Source organism: Oncorhynchus masou, chromosome 25, assembly GCF_036934945.1.
Source record: "Oncorhynchus masou masou isolate Uvic2021 chromosome 25, UVic_Omas_1.1, whole genome shotgun sequence".
In the NCBI taxonomy this organism is placed as follows: Eukaryota; Metazoa; Chordata; class Actinopteri; order Salmoniformes; family Salmonidae; genus Oncorhynchus; species Oncorhynchus masou.
Genome location: NC_088236.1, coordinates 34,767,583 through 34,790,473, shown reverse-complemented (window position 1 = coordinate 34,790,473; position 22,891 = coordinate 34,767,583). Strand labels below are relative to the sequence as shown.

The window sequence follows — 22,891 nt, the reverse complement described above, 5'->3', positions numbered from 1 at the left end:
GGCAACCAAAAGGAAGGCACTGGCTGTTGTTGGCGACCACTACCACCTTCTACACCCTCAGCTCGAGAGGCTTCCCTCTGGCCGGCGCTTCAGAATGCCCATGGCTAAGGCCATTCAGCCATTCTGTAGCTCCTTGTGGACTACTGCAATGTAAATTGTACTGGTATATGTATTCATCTATCCAGTGAAGTTGGGGCAGCAGTCAGTTGTGAGTGAACGTTTAATAGCCTATGTTCTATGTTCTCAGTGTACGCAGCACGGTGGAGTGACTGATTTAAACGCGTGTGACGTGAGAATGTATTCGTATGTGATCCTTTTAATGTGAGGCGATGCAAAAGAAAAAAATGTCCATCCCGGATGGACAATAAAGTAGTATTATATTCTATTCCTGACCAAGGTCTGTGTGTTTAGAAGAGTTTGGAGAAAGAGCCACAGTGCACCCTTGTGGTGTGGGATATGACAAGGGGGGGGAAAAGCACACAGCAATGAGAGCAGACTGAACTGACTGACAGAATGTATGATGACTGTCAGCAGGTATCAAACCATCCACACTGTGTGATTATATGCTCAGTTTCAATTCAAATCAGGTGGACCTACGAAACAGACGTGCTTCAGCAGTATCCTGGCCATATATTTCATTTAAACACATCCGAATCAGGCCAAAAACACAGAAATGTTTCTCAGAGAAATCCCGGCTCTTTTTGGTTTATGAGGTGTGTAGCTAACATCAGCACAGTGCTGAAACGCTTCTCAGGTGAAAACAGCAGCGTGTGTTAAAGACCATGAACACTCCGTAAAAGACATCAGGCAGCAGTGTAGACGGTAGTAGTTGAGTGAGACGTACCGAGTTCGCTGCTGAGCGGTGGAGTGGCGGTCTCCTCCACCTCGCTGGTCATGGAGCGGGTGACGCGGCCCTTGCGCCGGCCCTGGCTGTTGGCCGTGCGTCGACCCTTGAAAGCCACCGTGGGCTCTTTGTCCTCCCCGTCCTCGCCGGAGGTGTCGTCCCTGCAGGGGGAAGAGTGTCAGTCAGTCAGTCACACCACCTTCATCACCCTCTTCCTCACTGCCTGGCCTGCACAGCAAATGTGTACTGTTGAGTTTGTTAACTTAAAACCTGATAAAAAGTGCAGAGGTTTGTCTGGGTAAAAAAAAAAGTGCGCGCACACACACACACACACACACACACACACACACACACACACACACACACACACACACACACACACACACACACACACACACACACACAAATGACTCGAGGCTCAGGAGAGCGTCGTTTTAAGTTTTGCAAGCAAGGCAATATATCCTGTCACCGTCATGACAGGCCAGTGATTTTGCAGCCAGTGTTCTTCAATTCATCTTCCCCTTGTCCTGCATCATTTATCTTCTAGAGGCGACCTGCTCTGCTGCCTGGCCCACTAAATATAGAAGTGCCAGCTGTGCCAACCAGGGTGTTGTGGGAGTCAGGGACTCCTCAGCCCAGGTACTGGAAGCACTGCAGATGCTTAATCATGATCAACAACACTCAGTCAGGGAGGGAAACACCTGTTCAATGTTCTTTCAATCAGTAGCACTGAACAACAACCTATCCAACCGTGACTCCATTCAGAGAGCTGGGGGGCTTAGCTACGCTAGAAGATTGGACATGATTATAGAATTCCATCCTTCAATGTTCTTCCCTGTGAAATGTGAGTCAACATGAGGACAACACACTGCAGTGAGTGAGCTCTCCATCTGTTCCGCTGCTCTGCTCACACAGATTGCAGTGTTCAGAGGCATCCACTGATTCCCCCCATCCTCCTCTCCTTCACGCTGGCACCGTGCCCAGGAAGATGCCAGGGCAGGGTCACGCACAGCACACTCCAAGCTCAGGAGACGAGCTGGATTATTGTAGCAACAGACAGTACGGTAATGGTGTTTCAGCCATGCCACTTTAACCCCCATCGGAAAAAGAAAGAAAATAAGGAAGGAATGTCACAAATGTGACTTTTAGTGGCCTCTTGGGAGTGAGAGAAGAAAAACAGGAAAACAGCAGTTTTGTGAAGGGGGAAAATACAGATTTTTCACTGGATGGAAATTCTGGCTGAAGGTGGAGGAGTAACTAGTCAGGGGTGAAAAAAGCTCCATCTGATGATTACCTTTCCAGATCTAGTCAGGGCAGATCTAACTCCCACTCCATTTCCAATGAACTGACCTGGACCAATTCAGACATGATTTAGTGCAGGGGTGTGAACTGAATATACTTTAAAATGACTAAAACCACATCTAAATGGTGTAGAAATGATAATGGCCCTACATTTATACAGTTTCCTGACTGTGTCCAGCTCGCTAATAGTCACCGAAATGAAAGCTAGACAGTCAGGGAGCATCGAAAATGTTCTAAACGATGGACGGAGAACTGTTTTCTGCTAATTTCGACAGCAAGTAAATATAACACATTTTATGTGTGGCCCTTCAGACCTCGTTGAAGACCGGATGCGGCCCCCGGGGAAAAATACGTTTGACAGCCCTAAATTTAGAGACCGAATGCAAGCAGACTCACTTCATTACATCCTCCTTGTCTTCCCCCTCAGTCTTCTCCTCATCCTTCTCTCCCTCCTTCTCTTTCTCTTTCTCCTTCTCCCTCTCCTTCTTCTCCTCCTTCTCCTCCTTCTCCTTCTCCTTCTCCTCCTGGCTGCTGCGGTTCACCTGCAGTTGTTGTTGCTGCTGCTGGCCATGCTGTTGGGGTGGAATACAAGGCAACACACTTGTCACAAACATGATCCCTGGTGACTTGCAAATATGTAAGCACATGTAAAACATGTATAAGAACCTATATAGAAACACACAAACAGATACATGAGCCATGTAGTAGTGTTGAGGTCATTCTGCCATGCATGCCAGTACATACACCACAAAAACAGCCCATATGCCTTCATCTGGCGCCCAGCACCACTTCCTCTTCCACTTCCTGTCTGGGCTCAGGGTGAGGGTTCATATCATGAAAGAAATGCTGCAGACTGCCAAAGTCTGGCCACTAACACTGGTATAACTGGTGGTAACTACACTTATTCATGCATTGGAAAGCATAGTTCCCGAAGTATATGGGAGGTGTGCTGTGTGTTAATGGGTTAATGAAAGCACTCAGTAAATGGATTTCTAGCTGAAGCCTATTCAATCCCTCTCATGTCTACTCTAATAACAGAGGCATTACATCCAGCTCTGGACAAGGAAACACAAAAAGACGGAGAGCAGGCTACATCAAAATGGACCATTCTCACAGAGATAGCATAACTCCATTTGAACCATGCCACCAGATTTAATGTTTCCCCTCTCAAAGATGAACGCAACGCAAAAAAAACAACAAATAAAAAGCCATAACTCAATAACAGCACTGAGTGACCCACTAGTGGATGAACATGGTCAGAGTTGTCTCCCTCTTAGGACCTGGAGACTATAAACAGCAGCCTAATCATCTCCATAGACTATCACGATCTCCATTTGTTCTCTCTTAGCTCGGTGTCATGCACCTAAAACAGATCGAAAAACCAAAAACACAGCCATTTACAGGAGTCTTAAATGAGTCAGACTCAGGCAGCCTGCTATCTATGGTCTGCTTTGCTTTACAACAGAAGAGAACAGACTCAATAAGGCTGGGCATTCATTAGCTTTTGTGTTGTTATCGGTACGTATTGTCGTGTGTTCCCTCCTCTCTTGTACTCACTAACGTTACCCTGTGGAGACGATTCTCTGCTCTCCCCCACCCCCTCTCTCATTCTACAAATCTCTCACTCGCTGACTCCCTCTCTCCCCTTCTGTACCTCTCCCCTCTCACACGCTCCTGTGTCTCCCTTTCTCTCCCTGTGTTATCAGCGTTAGGAACCCGTGGTGTTTTTGCACTGAGCTGAGCGTTGGCTAGCTAGGCAATAATCTGAGGTGTTTCTGGGAGAGTTTAGGAAGAGACACTGCCAACCGGCTGACGCCCACAGGAAAGGTCACTGGCTAATTACTGGACCATTTCATTAGCACCCACCACACTGCACCCCACACACTGCAACGATGCTGGAGTTTAACTGCCTAACACCTGGTCTGGGCCTAAGTGATAACTAGGAGATCATTAGCAATGAAAACAACCTGTTAAATAAAAGTCACGTGGATAGACACATTAGTGCTGACACGAAGGACGGGGGCACAACGGCAAGTGTCACATTCAAGTTCAAGTTGTATTAGTCATCTGTACGGAATCCACATGGTATACATTGTCCAACTAAAGGCTTACTTGCAGGTTCCTTCTCGACAATGCAACAATAAGAAATAATAAACGATCAAGTAAAGTAAATGGCTCAGTAGAACAGAATAAACATTTTAGCATAAGTATAATACAGGAAGGCACAATTTATAGTCCAACATTTACACTTGTATTGGGGAATATGGGGATAGGGGGGCAAGTGTATAAACTGATTAGTATAATACGAGTCTGGTAGCAGCAGTTGTGATGTGTGTGTAGCATGAATTTATGTGTGTGTATGTCTGTCTGTGTGGGTGTAGCATGAATGTATGTGTGTGTGTGTGTGTGTGTGTCTGTGTGTAGCATGAATGTATGTGTGTGTGTGTGTGTGTGTGTGTGTGTGTGTGTAGCATGAATGTATGTGTGTGTATGTCTGTGTGGGTGTAGCATGAATGTATGTGTGTGTATGTCTGTCTGTCTGTGTAGCATGAATGTATGTGTGTGTGTGTCTGTGTGTAGCATGAATGTGTGTGTGTGTGTCTGTGTGTGTAGCATGAATGTGTGTCTGTGTAGCATGAGTAATTGCTAAGGTGTACAGTGGGCCAACATGATTGGTGTGCTGCTTGCATGACGACCTATCCTCTACTGATCCCACTACTCACAGAGTCCCATGGCTGTTTTACCTCTCCATGCAAATGGTACTCAACCCAGTCTTCTTATATTTTCTAATATTTCGTAACATCCAATTGCGTTCCAATTATGATCTTGTCTCATCGCTGCAACTCCCCCATCGGCCTCGGGAGAGGCGAAGGTCGAGTCATGCGTCCTCCAAAACACAACCCGCCAAACCACGCTCTTTAACGCCCGCCCGCTTAACCCGGAAGCCAGCCGCATCAATGTGTCGGAGGAAACACTGTTCAACTGACGACCGTGAGCCTGCTGGCACTCGGCCTGCCACAAGGAGTCGCTAGAGCGCAATGAGCCAAGTAAAGCCCCCCTGGCCAAACCCTCCCCTAACCAGGACGACATTCGGCCAATTGTGCGCCGCCCTATGGGACTCCCAGTCACGACCGGTTGGGACACAGACTGGGCTTGAACCCGGGTCTGTAGTGACGTCTCACTCCATGCACAATGGAGTGAGGCGTCGCCACCGTCGACCGCAGCGCCACCTTCGACCGCAGCGCCACTCGGGAGGCCCCATAACCCAGTGTTCAACTGACAACCGTCTTGCACCTCGAGAATGCCTGAAGTGGTTTGATTAGGTTCCGTAAGGTTCTAGGTACAGTACCTGGCTCCTGCCACGGCGCCGATAGTTCCTGCGCACAATGTTCTTGTAGTTCTCGTTCTTTTTGGTCAGGTAGTAGAAGAGGACACTCTCTGCCACCGTCTGAAATAAAACAACATTACTAGGACCTCATCTCCCAAGCAGGATGACAATACAAGACTACTCAGGTGTCAGAACTTGGGGTCTACCATTGTGCATGGAGTGAGGGGGGGAAGGATCTTCCCAAATGTACCTTTCTCTCCAGGAAAGAAGCAATCAGGCCAAAGTTTTTTGGGTGCTGGATGAACCTGTGAGCACAAAGCAGACAGATACATACTCAACACTTTCTATCAAATGAATTATCTACAGGCACTCTGCCTTGTGATATGCAGGTGAATTGTGGAGAATGACGTATGTGTAGTTTGCCTGATGGGAGAAGACGCTCGCATCAGCGATGACTTCAGTCACACATCCATCTCTCCAGAGATATTTCACTCTCTATTATTCATCTATAGCATGCTCTCATCCACACTAACCTCCAGCTCCTTCACCATACTACTATCAGTGTATCCTACCTGACATTACTTTATATCCCATTAGGAAAACATAGCCAGTACTGAGCATTGCTTACATCTCTCCCAGCTCTCTTGAGGCTGAGAGGGTAAGACACTTCACTGTGCAGTCTGCAGCAGCAGGCATCACATCCACATCTCTCTCTCTGCACCGGGGCAGCATTCACAGTCTCTGATCTCCGTCTGTGGTTTACGTTTGTCTGGTTGATATATCCTCTCATTTCTCACAAAGAGGGAAGATTCACTTCCTCAACAACTCCCGGACCTTTGGATAGGACATTTCTATTCCAAATCTCAGTCTGACCAAACCACCAAGCATGCCACTTCTCACTGCTCTCAGAAAAACAAAACAACACTTTGTCTACTACTGCACAGCACACAGTTCTGCCATTCTATGAAGTGTATTTCTACATCTGAGTGAGTGACTTACTTCTCACGGAAGGTGTCCTTCTCCTGCTCGCTCCACATGTTCATGACCTGCCGGTCCTTGTACACCTTCATGGGGTCGTCCATCAGGCCGTTCATGTTGATGAACTTGATACGTTGCTGCTCTGCGTCAAATAGCATGGGAGGGATGACCGCCAGCTGACGCATTTGCTTCTCGGTGTTCTGACACAAACACGCACCCGCACACACGTGTAAATACACACACACACAATCAGACAAACAGACAAAATGTCTTGGGGTGAGTAGGCTGTTAGTGTACACCAAAGCAGAGCTTTCCAAATACAGGAGGCTGAGATAAACACAGCACACAGAGGCAACGGTGGTGACACAGGCACAACAGTCGTGTTGTGTTAAGTGTGTAAGAGGTCATGAGATTTAGAGGAAGTTTGAGGTCAGAGAGGAGGAGGAGGGGAAGAGGGCAATGCTGCATGCCTAGGGTGAGCAGTCAGTGCTTATCCAGGCCTGGGCTGAACTTACAGATAAATACTGCCTCTGTACTGTACTCAGTGTGATGACTAGCCCTGTTATTCACAAGCCAGCTCTGCTTGTCCTGTGGAACACTCACAGCAGGGAACCTGTGGCTGACATCTCTCCCCCTTTCATCCTCAGCATGCCTTTCAGAGGGGATGGAGGAATGAGTGTGACTGGGGTAGAGAGGAAGTGACATCTCTCCCCCTTTCATCCTCAGCATGCCTTTCAGAGGGGATGGAGGAATGAGTGTGACTGGGGTAGAGAGGAAGTGACATCTCTCCCCCTTTCATCCTCAGCATGCCTTTCAGAGGGGATGGAGGAATGAGTGTGACTGGGGTAGAGAGGAAGTGACATCTCTAACCACTGTGCAGAGTTCAAATTCATTGGTTGTGCAAGTGGCAGAGCTAGAGTCTCTTTACTCTGTGTGTGTGTGTGTGTGTGTGTGGTGTGTGTGGTGTGTGTGCATCTACACTGTCTTCAGCAAGTATTCATACCCCTTGACTTAATCCACATTTAGTTGTGTTAAAGCCTGAATTCAGAATTCTTCTGACTCATCTACACACATTACCTTATAATGATAAAGTGAAAACATGTTTTTTTGAAAATGAAATACAGAAATATATCCCATGAGTATTTACACCCTTGAGTCAATACTTGTTAGTATCACCTTAGGCGGGGATTACAACGGAGTCTTTCTGGGTAAGTGTCTAAGAGCTTTGCCCATCTGGATTGTATATTTGGCCTTGTGTTTTAGGTTATTGTACTGCTAAAAGGTGAATATCTCCCAGTGACTGAACCACGTTTTCTTCTAGGATTTTGCCTATGCTTAGCTCTATTCCATTTATTTGTATCCTAAAAAAACTCCCCAGTCTTGCTGATGGCAAGAATCTACATAACATGATGCAGCCACCACCATGCTTGAAATTATGAAGAGTGGTACTCAGTGATGTGTTGAATTTGTCTTAAACATTTACGATTTGGATTCAGGACAAAGTTAACTTCTTTGCCACGTTTTGCAGTTTTACTTTAGTGTCTTATTGTAAACAGGATGCATGTTTTGGAATATGTTTTATTCTGTAAAGGCTTCCGTCATTTATGTTAGTATTGTGGAGTAACTAAAATGTTGTTGATCCATCCTCAGGTTTCTCCTATCACAGCCATTGAACTCTAACTGTTTTAAAGTCCCAGTTGGCCTCACGGTAAAATCCTTTAGCGGTTCGGAAGGACGCCTGTGACTTTGTAGTGACTGGATGAATAACTTCACCATTAACAAAATAACAAAATGAATAACTTCACCATTCTCAAAGAGATAAGACATTTTAGCAATTTGTAAAAAAAAATAAAAAATAAAAATACATTATCCCACTGATATTATGGGATATTGTGTCTAGGCCAGCGTCACAAAAATCTCAATTTAATCAACTTTCAATTGAGCTGTAACAACAAAATTTGTAAAAAGTCAAGGGGTGTGAATACTTTCTGAAGCCACTGTATCTGTCTGGATCACACATCAAAATCAAGTTCAATTGTATTAGTCACATGCGCCGAATACAACAGTAGACTGTAGACCTTACAGTGAAACGCTTACTTACAAGCCCCTAAGCAACAATGTCGTTTTTTTTTAATGAATAAGAATAAGAAATAAAAGGAACAAGTAATTAAAGAGCAGCAGTAAAATAACAATAGCGAGACTATATACTGTACAGGAGGTACCGGTACAGAGTCAATGTGCAGGGAACTGGTTAGTCGAGGTAATTGAGGTAATATGTACATGTAGGTAGTTATTAAGGTGACTACACATAGATGATAACAGAGAGTAGCAGCAACATAGAAGGCGGGGGGCAATGCAAATAGACTGGGTAGATATTTGATTAGGTGTTCAGGAGTCTTATGGTTTGGGGGTAGAAGCTGTTTAGAAGCCTCTTGGACCTAGACTTGGCGCTCCGGGACCGCCTGCCGTCCTACAGAAGAGAGAACAGTCTGACACTGCCTGGTATAGAGGTCCTAGATGGCAAGTGATGTACTGGGCCATACGCACTACCATCTGTAGTGCCTTGCGGTCGGAGGCCGAGCAGATGCCATACCAGGTAGTGATGCACCCAGCCAGGATGCTCTCGATGGTGCAGCTGTTGAACCTTTTGAGGATCTGGGGACCCATGCCAAATCTTTTCAGTCTCTTGAGGGAGAATATGTTTTGTCATGCCCTCTTCACGACTGTCTTGGTGTGCTTGGACCATGTTAGTTTGTTGGTGATGTGGACACCAAGGAACTTGAAGCTCTCGATGAGAATGGGGGTATGGTCGGTCCTCTTTTTCCTGTAGTCCACAATCACCTCCTTTGTCTTGATCACGTTGAGGGAGAGGTTGTTGTCCTGGCACCACGCGGTCAGGTGTCTGACCTCCTCCCTATAGGTTGTCTCGTCATTGTCAGTGATCAGGCCTACCATTGTTGTGTCATCGGCAAACAATGGTGGTGTTGGAGTCGTGCCTGGCCGTGCAGTCATGAGTGAACAGGGAGTACAGGAGGGGACTGAGCACGCACACCTGAGGGGTCCCTGTGTTGAGGATCAGCATGGCGGATGTGTTGTTACCTACCCTTACCACTACTCCTCGCCATCGGAAGAATCCCGGAACATATTCCAGACTGTGCTAGCAAAACAACCCTGTAGCTTAACATCTGCTTCATCTGACCACTTTTTTTATTGACCGATTTTAAATGTAGCTTGTAATTAGGAATCAGGAGGATATAAGTATGGTCAGATTAGCCAAATGGAGGGTGAGGGCGAGCTTTACACACGTCTCTGTGTGTAGAGTAAAGGTGGTCTAGAGTTTTTCCCCCCTGGTTGCACATTTAACATGCTGATAGAATTTTGGAAGAACGGATGTAGATTTCCCTGCATTAAAGTCCCCAGCCACTAGGAGCACGGCCTCTGGATGAACGTTTCCTGTTTGCTTATGGCGCTATACAGCTCATTGAGTGTGGTCTTAGTGCCAGCATAGGTCTGTGGTGGTATGAAGACAGGTGCGAAAAATACAGATGAAAACTCTCTAGGTAGATAGTGTGGTCTACAGCTTATCATGAGATACTCAGGTACCTCAAACGAGCAAAACCTCAAGACTTCCTTAGATATCGTGCACCAGCTGTTGTTTACAAATATACAGTCCACACCCCCTTGTCTTACCAGACGCCGATGTTCTATCCTGCCGATACAGCGTATAACCAGCCAGTTGAATGTTGATAATATCATTGTTCAGCCACAACTCCATGAAGCATAAGATATTACAGTTGTTACTGTTCCGTTGGTAGTTTAATCTTCCAATGATTGCATGTTAGCTAATAGAGCGGAAGGCAGTGGGGATTTATTCGATCGCCTACGAATTGTTTATTCGATCGCCTACGAATTCTCAGAAGGCAGCCCGACCTCCGTCCTCTTTTTCTCTGTCTTCTCTTCACGCAAATGACGGGGATTTGGGCCTGTTCCCGGGAAAGCAGTATGTCCTTCACGTCGGGCTAATTAAAGGGGGGGGGGATTCTGCCAGTTCGTGGCGAGTAATCGCTGTTCTGATGTCCAGAAGTTATTTATTTTCGGTCATAAGAGATGGAGGCAGCAACATCATGCACAGAATAAGTAGAATTTTTTTTTTAAAGTTATAAACGACGCATCAAAAAATAAAAAATAAAAAACACATTCGGTCAGGAGCATGTAAAACGTCAGCCATCTTCTCCGGGCCATGATACTAAAAAGGCCACATCACATGCTTCCTGAACTGGTTATAAGTGTTACGCAGCTACAGTAACTGTGTCATTCAGCCTCACGTGACAAAGAAATTGGTGATTGAGAGGGTCAAGCAACAGGCATGACAAGAACACTGTATATGCATGAGTGAGAGAAAGGGCACTAAAAGAGGGAGACATATGGGGAATGACAGGTCCAGAAGAGAGACGATGGAGGGAGAGGAAAAAAAGAGGGAGGTGAAGTAAGAGCTTTTGTCTATGGTCCTTGAGAACTATGACAAAATCATTGGTGTTGAGCGATTTTAATATTCATGTTGACAAAGAGACCGACTCCAAGACCATTGACTTAATGAATCTTTTGAGCTCTATTGACTTTATCCAACATGATACTGGGCCTACCCATAACCGCAGCCATACTCTGGACCTGGTTATTACCAAGAGGCTTTCTATTGACATATCCTCTATAGTTGAAATTGCTTTATCTGATCACCACTGTGGATTTTGTATTACCTTGCTGCCCATAGCACAGGGTAATGCTGAACACATTATTAAGAAACACTATCTTACCTCTGAAGTTGCTACAGATTTTATTGTGTCTGAACAATACTCCATCACCTATCCTGACTTCCTCATGACGATTTAGTTGATAGCAAATTCAGGGCAACCATTGATGCCATAGCTCCAGTGAAGTTGAAAAAGGCCACATCCAAATGTAGAGGCCCTTGGATGAGTGAGGAAACTAATCGATTGAAGATAAAATGCAGAAAGGCATAGTCAGAAGTGGAAGAAGTCAAAGTTGCCAGTCCATTAAGATATTCTGAGAGAGACACTTAGCATATATAACAAGGCAATTGGAAATGCCAGACGGGGAAAATTTTTCTAACTTGACCACTAATAATCAGAACAATTAGAGAGTGCTCTTCTCGACCATTGATGGCCTGATAAATCCTACCCTCGCAAACCTGTGAACTTTCCTTTGCGGAATATTTCAGATATAAGATAAAAGTTAGGCTGGGTATCAGTCAAGCAAGACCTGATGAGAAGTTTGATATGTGCCCTAGCCTACCACGCAAAGGCACTATGGATTTATTTTCCCTGGTTGACACAGATGTGCACAGGAAAGTGATATCACAACTTAAGACTTCTACCTGCCTTCTCGATCCTATCCCCACCACCTTTAAAACAGTTTTTAACACACATCTGAAGAATTGCCAGGTATTGTTCATCACTATTTGTTCACAGGCACTCTCACCCTGCACTAAAAACTGATATGGTGAAACCCCTTCGGAAGAAAAGTAATCTAGATTCTTCAGCTCCTAACAATTTTCGGCCAATCTCCGGTCCAGTGGGTTGGCCTCTCCGGTCCAGTTCTAAATTGGTTTAGGACCTATTTAACCGGTCGATAGTTTGTCACCCTTGGTGAACATAACTCAGAGAAAATACATATCAAGGTTCGATTTTGGGTCCTGAACTGTTCAGTTTATACATGTTACCCCTATGTTCCCCTTACCCCTCAGAAAGCACAGCATTAATTTTCACTGCTACGCAGATGATACACAACTTTACATCTGTGTTACCAGTGGAGTTTTAGCTCCACGGATACATTAGACTGTGTTAGTGATTTAAATACTTGGATGGCTCAACATTTCATCCAGCTTAATCAAGACAAGACAGAGGTACTTATTGTTGGAGCCGAAGCACAGAAAGAGAATCTGGCCACATGTTTAATTCACGGGGAATAACAACACCACCAGGTAAAAAAAACCTAGGTATATTTTAGATTCTGAAGTCAATTTCGAATCCCACAGTAGGAATGTGACCAAAACAGCTTATTACCACCTGAGGAACATCCCACGGTGCGTCCGTTTCCCCTCAGGCTGATACAGAAAGACTCATACATGCTTTTAGTACAAGCAGGGCTGATAACTGTAATACTCTCCTGTCTGGTCTACCCAAGAAAGCCATTTGTCAATTGCAAAACATACAGAATGCTGCAGCACGGGTACTGACCCGACAGGAAGCACACATTACACCGGCTTTAAAGTCTCTGCACTGGCTGCCTGTGAGTTTTAGAATTAATTTTAAGATTCTTCAACTTTTTTTAAAAATAAATCCACGATTGTGCACCCCAATGCTGTGGGGGCGAAACTGTGGACATATTTAAAAGAGATCTTTAAAAAATAAAAAATAAATTTTTTAGCTTTGCTTTTCCTTCGGGTGCTTTTTGGTCGTTTTATTGTTATTTTTTCATTTTTTTATTCTCTTGTGTTTGTTGTGCAGTAAACCATTTAATTGTTTTTATTTGTTTTCTCCTGTGAAGCACATTGTGTTGCATTCTATGTCTGAAATGTGCTGTAGAAATAATGCTTGATTTGATTTGGAAGAGCTCACCTCTTGCTCTGATATGCCGTCGATGATCTCAGAGACCTCGTGTTCACTGCGGGCTGAAGACGAGGCCAATCCCCCTCCACGCTGCCCCACCCGGCTACTCCCCACCGGGGGAACACAGAGGACATGTCAACACACTGCATGTACAGGAGCGGATATCATCCTCCTTGACATCATTCACACACACTTCCCTCCATACTGTAACCAAGTAACAACTCAACATAATCAGACTCTTTAACTGATTGGAATCACTCCATCTAATGTTTTGACAAATGCAGTAAACTAGACTCCCAATCTAGTATATGAAGGAGCAGGAGGCCCCAGGCCTTGACTCACCTCTGCATGCGCTCCTGCAGCTCCCTCTGCTTGCGGATCTCAGGGAACTGTTTCTCGTAGTACTCGCGCACCTTGCTCTCCTTGGCCCGGCGCCGGGGGTTGTTCTCAATGCGCTCCACCTTCTTCTCCCAGGCCTCCATCAACTGGTCATAGCGCTGGCAGAACTTCTGTTCCTGAAGGTAAATAAATAAATAACTTGATACAACCAACTCCTCCAAAATACAAATAGGGTCCCTTTTTGTGCCATGATGTGCTGTGCTTCTGCAGGGACTGAGTCTAACCTTGAGTCATGACCAGAACAGAGCTCCATGTTTTCCCAGCTGCTTGACAGGGCAGGCTGTAAAGCAGACCATTAACCCTGGAGGAGACACAGCCCTCTGAGGCCTCTTAAAATAGCTGCCCATGTCTATTCCAGCCTGCGCTCTCCTCTCCAGCCTGGAGCTGGCCTGGAACCTCTACTTGCACTACACACCATGACTGGTGGATATATGACCCTGCAGCACATGGGCCGGCAAATAGCACTATGGGGCGGTAGGTGTGCCTCTCTATAAAATACAGTTTAGATATGGTTTCTGCATTTAGGGTTAGTGTAACTGTGCAACTATTAAATTATTCCCAATTCTCCTGCATTGTTGAGGATGTAATTTTTCTGAGGTGAAACATGGTTATGACACATAATGTATCCCTGTGGAAATATATTCCACAGGAAAAGTAATTGATTTGGGGTAAAGATTTTCTGTCAGGGTGGGTGATTGAGGATGTCTGCCTAACTCTGACATCAGAGCCTGGACGATCGATGGCAGGGTTATTTTTAGCACCGCCCACTGCCTTGGTCCTGCTCAATCACTGACACACGGGCAGAGCGAGCGAGCAGTGGTGCATCTCCTGTAGCATCTACCATCTCTGTACCATCTACCACCACCAGACAGGAAGCAGACTAGATGTGACAGAGAAAAAGAAAGTACTGTGGGAGCTGAATCACAGTGAGACATCACCTTTATTCCGTTTTTATACCTTTGAATTTTCAAAAGCCGTAGTAGCTGTGGTCTAACACTTCATAGGAGTAGCTACTGCTAGAGTGTTACTAAAGATCAGGCACAAGGGCCCAGAGCTCCTTTCCCTTTAGTCTGTGGATCACGGACACACTTCAAGGAGCTCCTTGGCCCAGTTAACATCTAGTCATCGGTCATAGAGCAGTCCCAGCAGAGAAGCGGTTCTGTACTCACCCACTGCTTACGAGCATGATTTCTCCTCTTGAAGTAAAGAATGAGCTTCTTCCTCATCGCCTGGTTTCTGTGAAGGGTGAAGAAAGGAGAAAGAGAGATGCATAGGAAAGATAAATGAAAGGGACAGTAAGACAGAAGATTGATAGAAGGAAACAGAGGAAAATCAACAGAATGATTTGAATGACATTTTTTGGCAGTTTGGGAAAAATAAAAATATCTATTTCTAACCCGTAAAGAGTAGCTCACATGTCCTGCTGTCCAGGACCTTTATTACAACCCCCACACAGACAGGCACACAATTCCGGTCCCTAGATCGATAAACACCAAATCGTTTCGGGGGGGGGGAGGGACAAAAAGAGGAGCCAGACTTTTAAAGTTTGTCTGGCCCGGCCCGGGAATGGCAAACCAGCCAGAGTGCTTCAAATAAAGGTCAGGGCAGTAATCTGCTTAGGCAGCTGCTCCATCCGTTCTCTCGGCCTTCGGTGAAAGATGACGTTTTTATTCCTGTCAGTTGTAAGGTCACGTGCCATCTAATTCACCGTGAGTCACATCAGCTAGGATCCAGGCCACAGGCAAGGACAGACAGACAGCAGGAATTAAGTAAGGCTATACTAGTGCGCGCGCACGCATGTTAAGCAGAAACCAGCACAGATTCCGTCTAAAGATTCTATAAGTGGACACGGTGACCACATCACAACAAAGACACTGCCATCTACACGTGTTTCTATAGAAACAAACATCTAAACTCATTCAAATAAACACATACCGAGACCAATATGAACATTGATTCACACACAATCACTCCGTGTGCATAGACGCAATACAGGCAGAGATACTAGGTCAAATACAAGACGGACAAAAACTCACACAGGCAGAGTTCTATACTGAGTAATAAGATGTTAGAGGTGGACAGGGGAGAAGCAGGCAGTGTGTGGTGTGTGTGTGTGTGTGTGTGGTTTGAGTCTGGAGGGGGATGGCTACTGTCTGGGGGCTGGAAGGTTATTCTTCACACCTCCGAGCTGTGACTTTCCATGCGTGCCACACTCTGCCCACACCACTACCATGTGAGCTGACCTGTGAGTCAGAGATATTTATGCTGTTGTGGAAACCAAAATACCTTTCATGTAAAACTGAATGTAATGAGTTGGGAACTGGGGTGGTTTGGAGGCGTGCTTGTCCATACTAGACGGCCAGCTTGGATGCCACAGTCACATCGTGTGTGTGTGTGTGTGTGTGTGTGTGTGTGTGTGTGTGTGTGTGTGTGTGTGTGTGTGTGTGTGTGTGTGTGTGTGTGTGTGTGTGTGTGTGTGTGTGTGTGTGTGTGTGTGTGTGTGTGTGTGTGTGTGTGTGTGTAGCAGAAGAAAACAGCACAGAAGCAGTCTAAAGATATCCTAAGACGACACGGTGATCTCTTCATCGAAACATGTTCCTATATAAACAAACATTTAAACTCCCTGATTCCCTCTCCCATACACTCAGACACGTACAGTACCAATCAAAAGTTTAGACTTTTAGAATTTAGACAAAAGTTTAGAATTTACTCAATTCCGAGGGTTTTCTTTATTTTTTCTATTTTTTACACTGTCGAATAATAGTGAAGACATAAAAACTATGAAATAACATATGGAATCATGTAGTAAAAAGTGTTAAATCAAAATAAACTTCGCAAAATAAACACCCTTGGCATTCTCTCAATCAGCTTCATGAGGTAGTCACCTGGAATGCATTTCAATTAACAGGTGTGCCTTCTTAAAAGTTAATTTATGGATTTCTTTCCTTCTTAATGCGTTTTGAGCAAATCAGTTGTGTTGTGACATGGTAGGGCTGCTCTAAACAAGATAGTAAAAGTAAAAGACCAAGTCCATATTATGGCAAGAACAGCTCAAACAAGCAAAGAGAAACGACAGTCCATCATTACTTTAAGAAGACATGAAGGTCAGTCAATATGGAACATTTCAAGGACTTTGAAAGCTTATTCAAGTGCAATCGCAAAAACCATCAAGCATTATGATGAAACTGGCTCTCATGAGGACCGCCAGGCTCAGAAATTGCAGCCCAAATAAGTACTTCAGCGTTCAAGTAACAGACAAATCTCAACATCAACTGTTCAGAGGAGACTGTGTGAATCAGGCCTTCATGGATACATTTCTGCAAAGAAATCACTACTAAAGGACACCAATATGAAGAAGAAACTTGCTTTGCCAAGAAACACGAGCAATGGTCATTTGACCGGTGAAAATCGGTCCTTTGGACTGATGATTCCAAATGTGAGACTTTTGGTTCCAACCGCCATGTCTTTGTGAGACGCAGAGTAGGTGAACGGATGATCTCTGCATATGTGGTTCCCACCAAGAAGCATGGAGGAGGAGGAAGAGTAATAGTGCTTTGCTTATGACACTGTGTGATTTATTTAGAATTCAAGGCACACTTAACCAGCATGGCTACCACAGCATTCTGCAGTGAAATGCCATCCCATCTGGTTTGCGCTTAGTGGGACTATCATTTGTTTTTCAACATGACAATGACCCAAAACACACCTTCAGGCATTATAGTTTGGGACGAGTTTGACCGCAGAGGGACGGAAAAGCAGCCAACAAGTGCTCAGCATATGTGGCAACTCCTTCAAGACTGTTGGAAAAGCATTCCTCGTGAAGCTGATTGAGATTATGCCAATTGTGTGCAAAGCTGTCATCAAAGTAAAGGGTGGCTACTTTGAAGAATCTCAAATTTAAAATATATTTGATTTGTTTAACACTATTTTGGTTACTACATTATTCCATGTGTTAATTGGCCAATATACTCTGAGTGTACAAAACATTAAGAACACCTTCCTTGCACCACCCTTTTACCCTCAGAACAGCCTCTGTTTTTCAGGGCATGGACTCTACAAGGTTTCGAAAGCGTTCCACAGGGATGCTGGCCCATGTTGACACCAATGCCTCCCACAGTTGATAACACAAACCGATGCGCCTGGCTCCAACCACCATACCACGTTCAACAAAGGCACTTAAATCTTTTGTCTTGCCCATTCACCTTCTGAATGGCACACATACACAATCCATGTCTCAATTGTCAAGGCTTAAAAATCGTTATTTAACCCGTCTCCTCCCCTTCATCTACACTGATTGAAGTGGATTTAACATGTGACATCAATAAGGGATCATAGCGTTCACCTGGATTCACCTGGTCAGTCTAAGTCATGGAAGGAGCAGGTGTTCTTAATGTTTTGTACACCCAGTGTATGATTAAATCGAATATTAAGATATTTAACATTGATGATTGTGAAGTGCAAGACTATCATGCGCAAGACTATATTCTATTTGAACTTCACAAATCAAAACCGTGTCTTTTTATCAGCTAGGCTATATCAATATCTTGAACAATAAGTCAAATTGAATTAACTAAGCCTCAATTTTTTTGCCATAATAAGATTATTTAATGAGAACGTGACTATTATATCATAAATAAGCACAACAATATCTTGTCATTAACTGTGTTGATATTTTTTTATGCCTCATTTACATATTTTTCAGTAAAAAATTAGTTCTTGGAATCAGAAAAATCTTAATTAGATAGGTAGCCTCTTCTGTCATGCTGTAGAAAATTAAATAGCATTGCTCACCAGAATATAACAATAAATTAATAAAAATGAATGCATAATCAACAATCGATTTTACATTTGTAAAGTTGTCTCTTTAATTTCTGCTTCTCTTGCGGAGCGTGGATGTTTTGTGAATGACCGGGGAAATGTCCTGCGCAAAATGTCTGGTGTGACTGGTGAAAAGGACTGAAAACAATCCAACATGTTTCTGATAGTACTTGTATCTCAGTTCGTCTTGGAATGGATATTATGACAGGCTACATGTGAGGCCTACAGTCAGTGTCCAGACTTCAGTTACTATTCCTGTTCCCATCTGAACTTCAAAAGGTGCGCAAACCAGGGGGGGGACGGCCACGCCCCGCAACCCCTACTTACGCCATCTCTGGCTGGCAGGCCAGACCAGGGCTGAGAGATTATGTCGTATAAGGACAGAGATGGCATTGTGCTCCGGACACCAGATGGTGGAGAGAGAGATTAGCTGCTCTGGTCCGTTTCTAAAGTTTCTTTTGTCCAACACTAAGCGTGCACTGTATTCCTGAGAAATGTAGAGGTGGTGTCCATGAATCCAAGGTACTCATCTTTCTTACCAGGGACAGGTGCCAAGGTTATCAAACCGGTTAGGGGCACAAAGAAGTCAATTGTGGTGGATCAAAGCTATACTGCGGTATTTAATAACACACACACACACCCTTTCTGCTAATTGCTTTGAGGCAATAATACTGATGAAACAGTGCAAGGATCAAACGGAACGGAGACAGAGTGGCAGTGAGGGTAAGAGGTCAGGGAGTCTGGTGGCATACCATCTAACTCCTTCTCCACTGACAACTCAGAGCTAAACCTCAAGCGGGACATTTCACTTTCTGCATTACATTTATAAGTTCAACTTAAGTGAAGGATTTTCATTTTATGACTGCATAAAGTCATTTCCGCAGAAACATGATCTCAACGGGTTGTCACAGACCGCACGGTTAAAGAACTGTTTCAGCACATTATCACGGCTATAAAGACTCCATACACGTGGTTGACACCACGCGATTCACTCTCTGTGGCCGTTTGTTGGGATGGGAATCTCTGGGGCACATGAGGGGCGCAGTGATGGCATTTAGGACCATAGCAATCACACTGAGCCTACAGTGACAGATGACATAGACACGCACACACATTAACATAAAGCCAGTCCCTTTCCCCAGAGGGGAGGCTAACTTACATTTTGATGTTCTCATGGTACTGCTTGGTATCGGAGGGCTGGTTGTACAGAGGCTGGGAGAGAGAAGAAACCGATGGAAAGGTTAGGTGATGCTGCCAGAGGTGAGAATCCTGTTTCACAGCAGCAAGGAACATCAACTCTAGAGGGTTAAACATACAACTTCCACACGACTTCCCTGCACACGGTCTGGTGTCACTGCAAAGTTACTACGCTAAATACAGCAACGCAATTTACCCATTACATTCTACCTACAAGATGCTGAACAGAGTCAGACATAAGACAAATGTTATGAATTCATGCATGTTTTATCAACCTAACCGAGAAAGGTCTGTCAAAAAGTTTTGGCTCACATTGTGTACACGGTTCTCCCCGAAGAATGAAAGAATGGAAGTTATTTGTTATCATTTAAGGCAATGTTCAGCTCTAGATTGCTGGAAATGACAGGTGTTAAAAAAGGGGAGGATATGTTGAGTTTACCCCCGTCCGGACCTCCCCCTGGCGTACTCAGCAGCACCACCTTCTTACAGATTCCTGGGGAAAACCCTGGTGCACCATCATTCAATAACTCAACCAACTCAACCATTACATTCAATTATTACTGAATCTATTATCCATTCAATCAAAATCCCATATAAATCTATGTCTATGAGACAGAGTGAAACAAAGATCTTTGCTCCATGATAGTATATAACTGTTAATGCTGTGCCAAGCTGACAACGACAAGCAGTGGGTACAACGAGTACATGACACCCTAATTCAGCCCCTCTCAAGAGACAGGACTGTACAGAGTGAGAACCGACTCATAAGCGAAGGAGACCATCTTTGTGTACAATTTGTATAAGTTTGGCCACAAAAACAAACAAAACATTTTTTATTTCATGGCACAAGGGGGATTAAAAGTTGTTTAAACCAATGAACGACAAACACCTTCCCACGGGTCAAACATTTGAATCTGAACTTGTTGTTCTCCACTATATTTTCAGTTGCTCACGACAAAACTCTTCGAAAGCGAACATTAGGTATTATTGTCAAACCCAAATCAGCTTATAAAGAGCAAGTATGATGTCCGACTCCCAATGATAATATACAGTACTGTCAGTAAGATCCTCTCTTCCAGACAGCAGCAGCTCATTTATGAAACACTGGCCGTGTCTGGCTCCTAGCCATCAGAGACAGACAGCGCCATCATTCTGCCCGTCCATCTCGCTCTCATCCCTGAACAGAAGAACGAAACCCACCTCGGCCTGTCTCCAGGGCCTGCTCCCTACACCCCCTGCTACACATGGACATCTTTCAATTCCGACAAACTCCTCCCCCTCTTTCTTTCTCCTCCCTCTAACCCTCCTCCCCTGCTACTTGTCCCTCCTCCCTGTGGTCAAATAATACAAGTTGCTAGATATTTTATTCAGATGACCATTAAGAGGTGAGAAAACATCAGAGGCTCACCAGTTCTACTCGGGGTCCCAGTCCTTCCAGAATCCAGTGAGCTTCCTCTGCCTTTTTCTGAGGAGAGAACACACAAACATACTCAGCACATATCAACTACAAAGCCTCACGTCTCCCATCACCAAGGCAACGCAGCAGCTAGCTCACTCAATGAATGACGTTTGGATGGGCACTGTGTGCAGCAACTATTTTTAGAGCTTTTAACACAAGGCAAAAACTCGATCCGCTCCCTCGCTCTTCTCCTACCAGAGAAAAGATTACTCACCTCCCCGAGCACACACTGAGGGACAGAGAGAGGTAGAGCGAGAGCAAGCAGGTGAGGGAGAGTGGGAGAGTGGGAGAGGAAGAGCAAGAGAAAGAGTGACACACTGACAGAGTGAGTGCAAGACTGTATGGCTGCAGTGCTTCTCCATAAGGAACATCTGACAAAACAGAGACAAAGATCTCTCCTTCGCAGTGCGCTCAGGTTGAGGTTTCACTACACAAGCTTAAGAGATAAAACAGAACAGGTTGGCAGTGATTGTGAAGAAGAGAAGCACAACCCCATCTCTGTACCTCTATCACAGATGACCTCTACTCAGCTGAGCTCTATACATTTATATTTAGCCATGTCACGTGCTGTGTGCAGTGTCCCTGAATGTTGTTTTGGAGGCAGCTCTGCAGAGTGGTCACTAGCTGGCACAGCCACAAAATCGTATTATTTTTTCAACCCTAAACACACTGCCGACTCTAATGCCTAACCCTAACCTTAAATTAAAACCAAAAATCCCATGTTTGTTTCTGCTAGATGGGCTAGATGGAAATTGCTCAGTTCTTCCTCTAGGGCAAGATGCATGACAAACGTCAACCTGCTGACCCCTCTCTCTGGCTCTGTCGCCCTCTCTCTGGCCCTGTCGCCCTCTCTCTGGCCCTGTCGCCCTCTCTCTGGCCCTGTCGCCCTCTCTCTGGCCCTGTCGCCCTCTCTCTGGCCCTGTCGCCCTCTCTCTGGCTCTGTCGCCCTCTCTCTGGCTCTGTCGCCCTCTCTCTGGTGCGCTCTCTCTCCCTCCCCCCCCCATGCTCGCACTTTTTTCTTTCTTCCTTCCTTCCTTTCTTTCCGATGCTTCCTCATCCAAAAGAAGGCTGTGACATTCTGCAGATTACTAATACATGTATTTTTTTAAGGACTGTTTAATGGACAGCAATTAACAAGGATTTAATCCTGAGTGAGAGAAGAGGGAGAACTGGAAACGTCTCTACATGTTGCCATTTCCTGATTAGGACTGTCCCCTTTATGTCCACCATATTGTACAGATAAAGACCTGTAAATGCAGCCTGTACATTTGCCATGAATTGTATGTCCGATTAAGGGCATCAAAAACTATACTCAAGGGCATCGGCAACAAAGGGGATAAAGGTGTAAGCTAAATTAAGAGGAGTAATGACAACACCGTGTTGATCAACATGGAGCTTTGACATGCTACAGTTCCTCCTCAAATCCATCTCAACCAATCACATCTGATATGAGATTACCAGTGATTGTGAGTGAGGCCAGTCCACTTCAAACATGCCCCCTAGTGCTTAGACAGGAGGACTGGCACTTGAACAGAAAACTAACTGCGCTGCTCTTTCCCAACAGAAGTCAAAGAAGCATTTTCCGTCTAAAGAAAATGGAAATATTGGTTACATCATAATATATACGAAATTAAAACGAGAGGGTTTAATAGTGACACAACCAGACTGAAGGTGCAGGGCCTTGAGGGCTCTCTGTACCATGTGTGTGTGCTACAAGGAACTATGGTAGTGCAGTTCCAGTGAGAGTCCCAGTTGTCTCTCTTGTATGTATCCAAGGCAGCCATGTTCTAATGAGATGAGTGAACATGAGTGGCGTTGCCAGTGGCATTGACAAAGGCCTGTGGGTGTCTCCTTGTCTCAGAGATGAGGTGATACTGAGCCCACAGGGACAGATGACACCAGCGACACAATGGAAATATGGGCTACATCATAAAAGATAC

The 22,891-nt window shown here is 44.8% G+C and overlaps 1 protein-coding gene across 15 annotated transcripts in view; it reads right to left on the bottom strand.

Annotated features, from left to right (window-relative positions):
- Positions 1 to 22,891, bottom strand: part of LOC135514179 (nuclear receptor corepressor 2-like) — a 131,930-nt gene that overhangs the window by 35,455 nt on the left and 73,584 nt on the right. For 10 of the 15 annotated variants that reach the window (XM_064937444.1, XM_064937458.1, XM_064937454.1 and 7 more), the window contains exons 7-16: positions 20,901 to 20,957; positions 19,455 to 19,507; positions 14,647 to 14,713; positions 13,421 to 13,593; positions 13,088 to 13,184; positions 6,474 to 6,652; positions 5,725 to 5,779; positions 5,496 to 5,594; positions 2,543 to 2,718; positions 845 to 1,005 (exon numbers count right to left, since the gene is read on the bottom strand). In XM_064937444.1, the coding sequence (XP_064793516.1) occupies positions 845 to 1,005; positions 2,543 to 2,718; positions 5,496 to 5,594; positions 5,725 to 5,779; positions 6,474 to 6,652; positions 13,088 to 13,184; positions 13,421 to 13,593; positions 14,647 to 14,713; positions 19,455 to 19,507; positions 20,901 to 20,957 (1,117 nt within the window). The remainder of the gene's footprint in view (positions 1 to 844; positions 1,006 to 2,542; positions 2,719 to 5,495; positions 5,595 to 5,724; positions 5,780 to 6,473; positions 6,653 to 13,087; positions 13,185 to 13,420; positions 13,594 to 14,646; positions 14,714 to 19,454; positions 19,508 to 20,900; positions 20,958 to 22,891) is intronic. The other 5 variants (XM_064937445.1, XM_064937455.1, XM_064937449.1 and 2 more) reach the window with 2 other exon arrangements.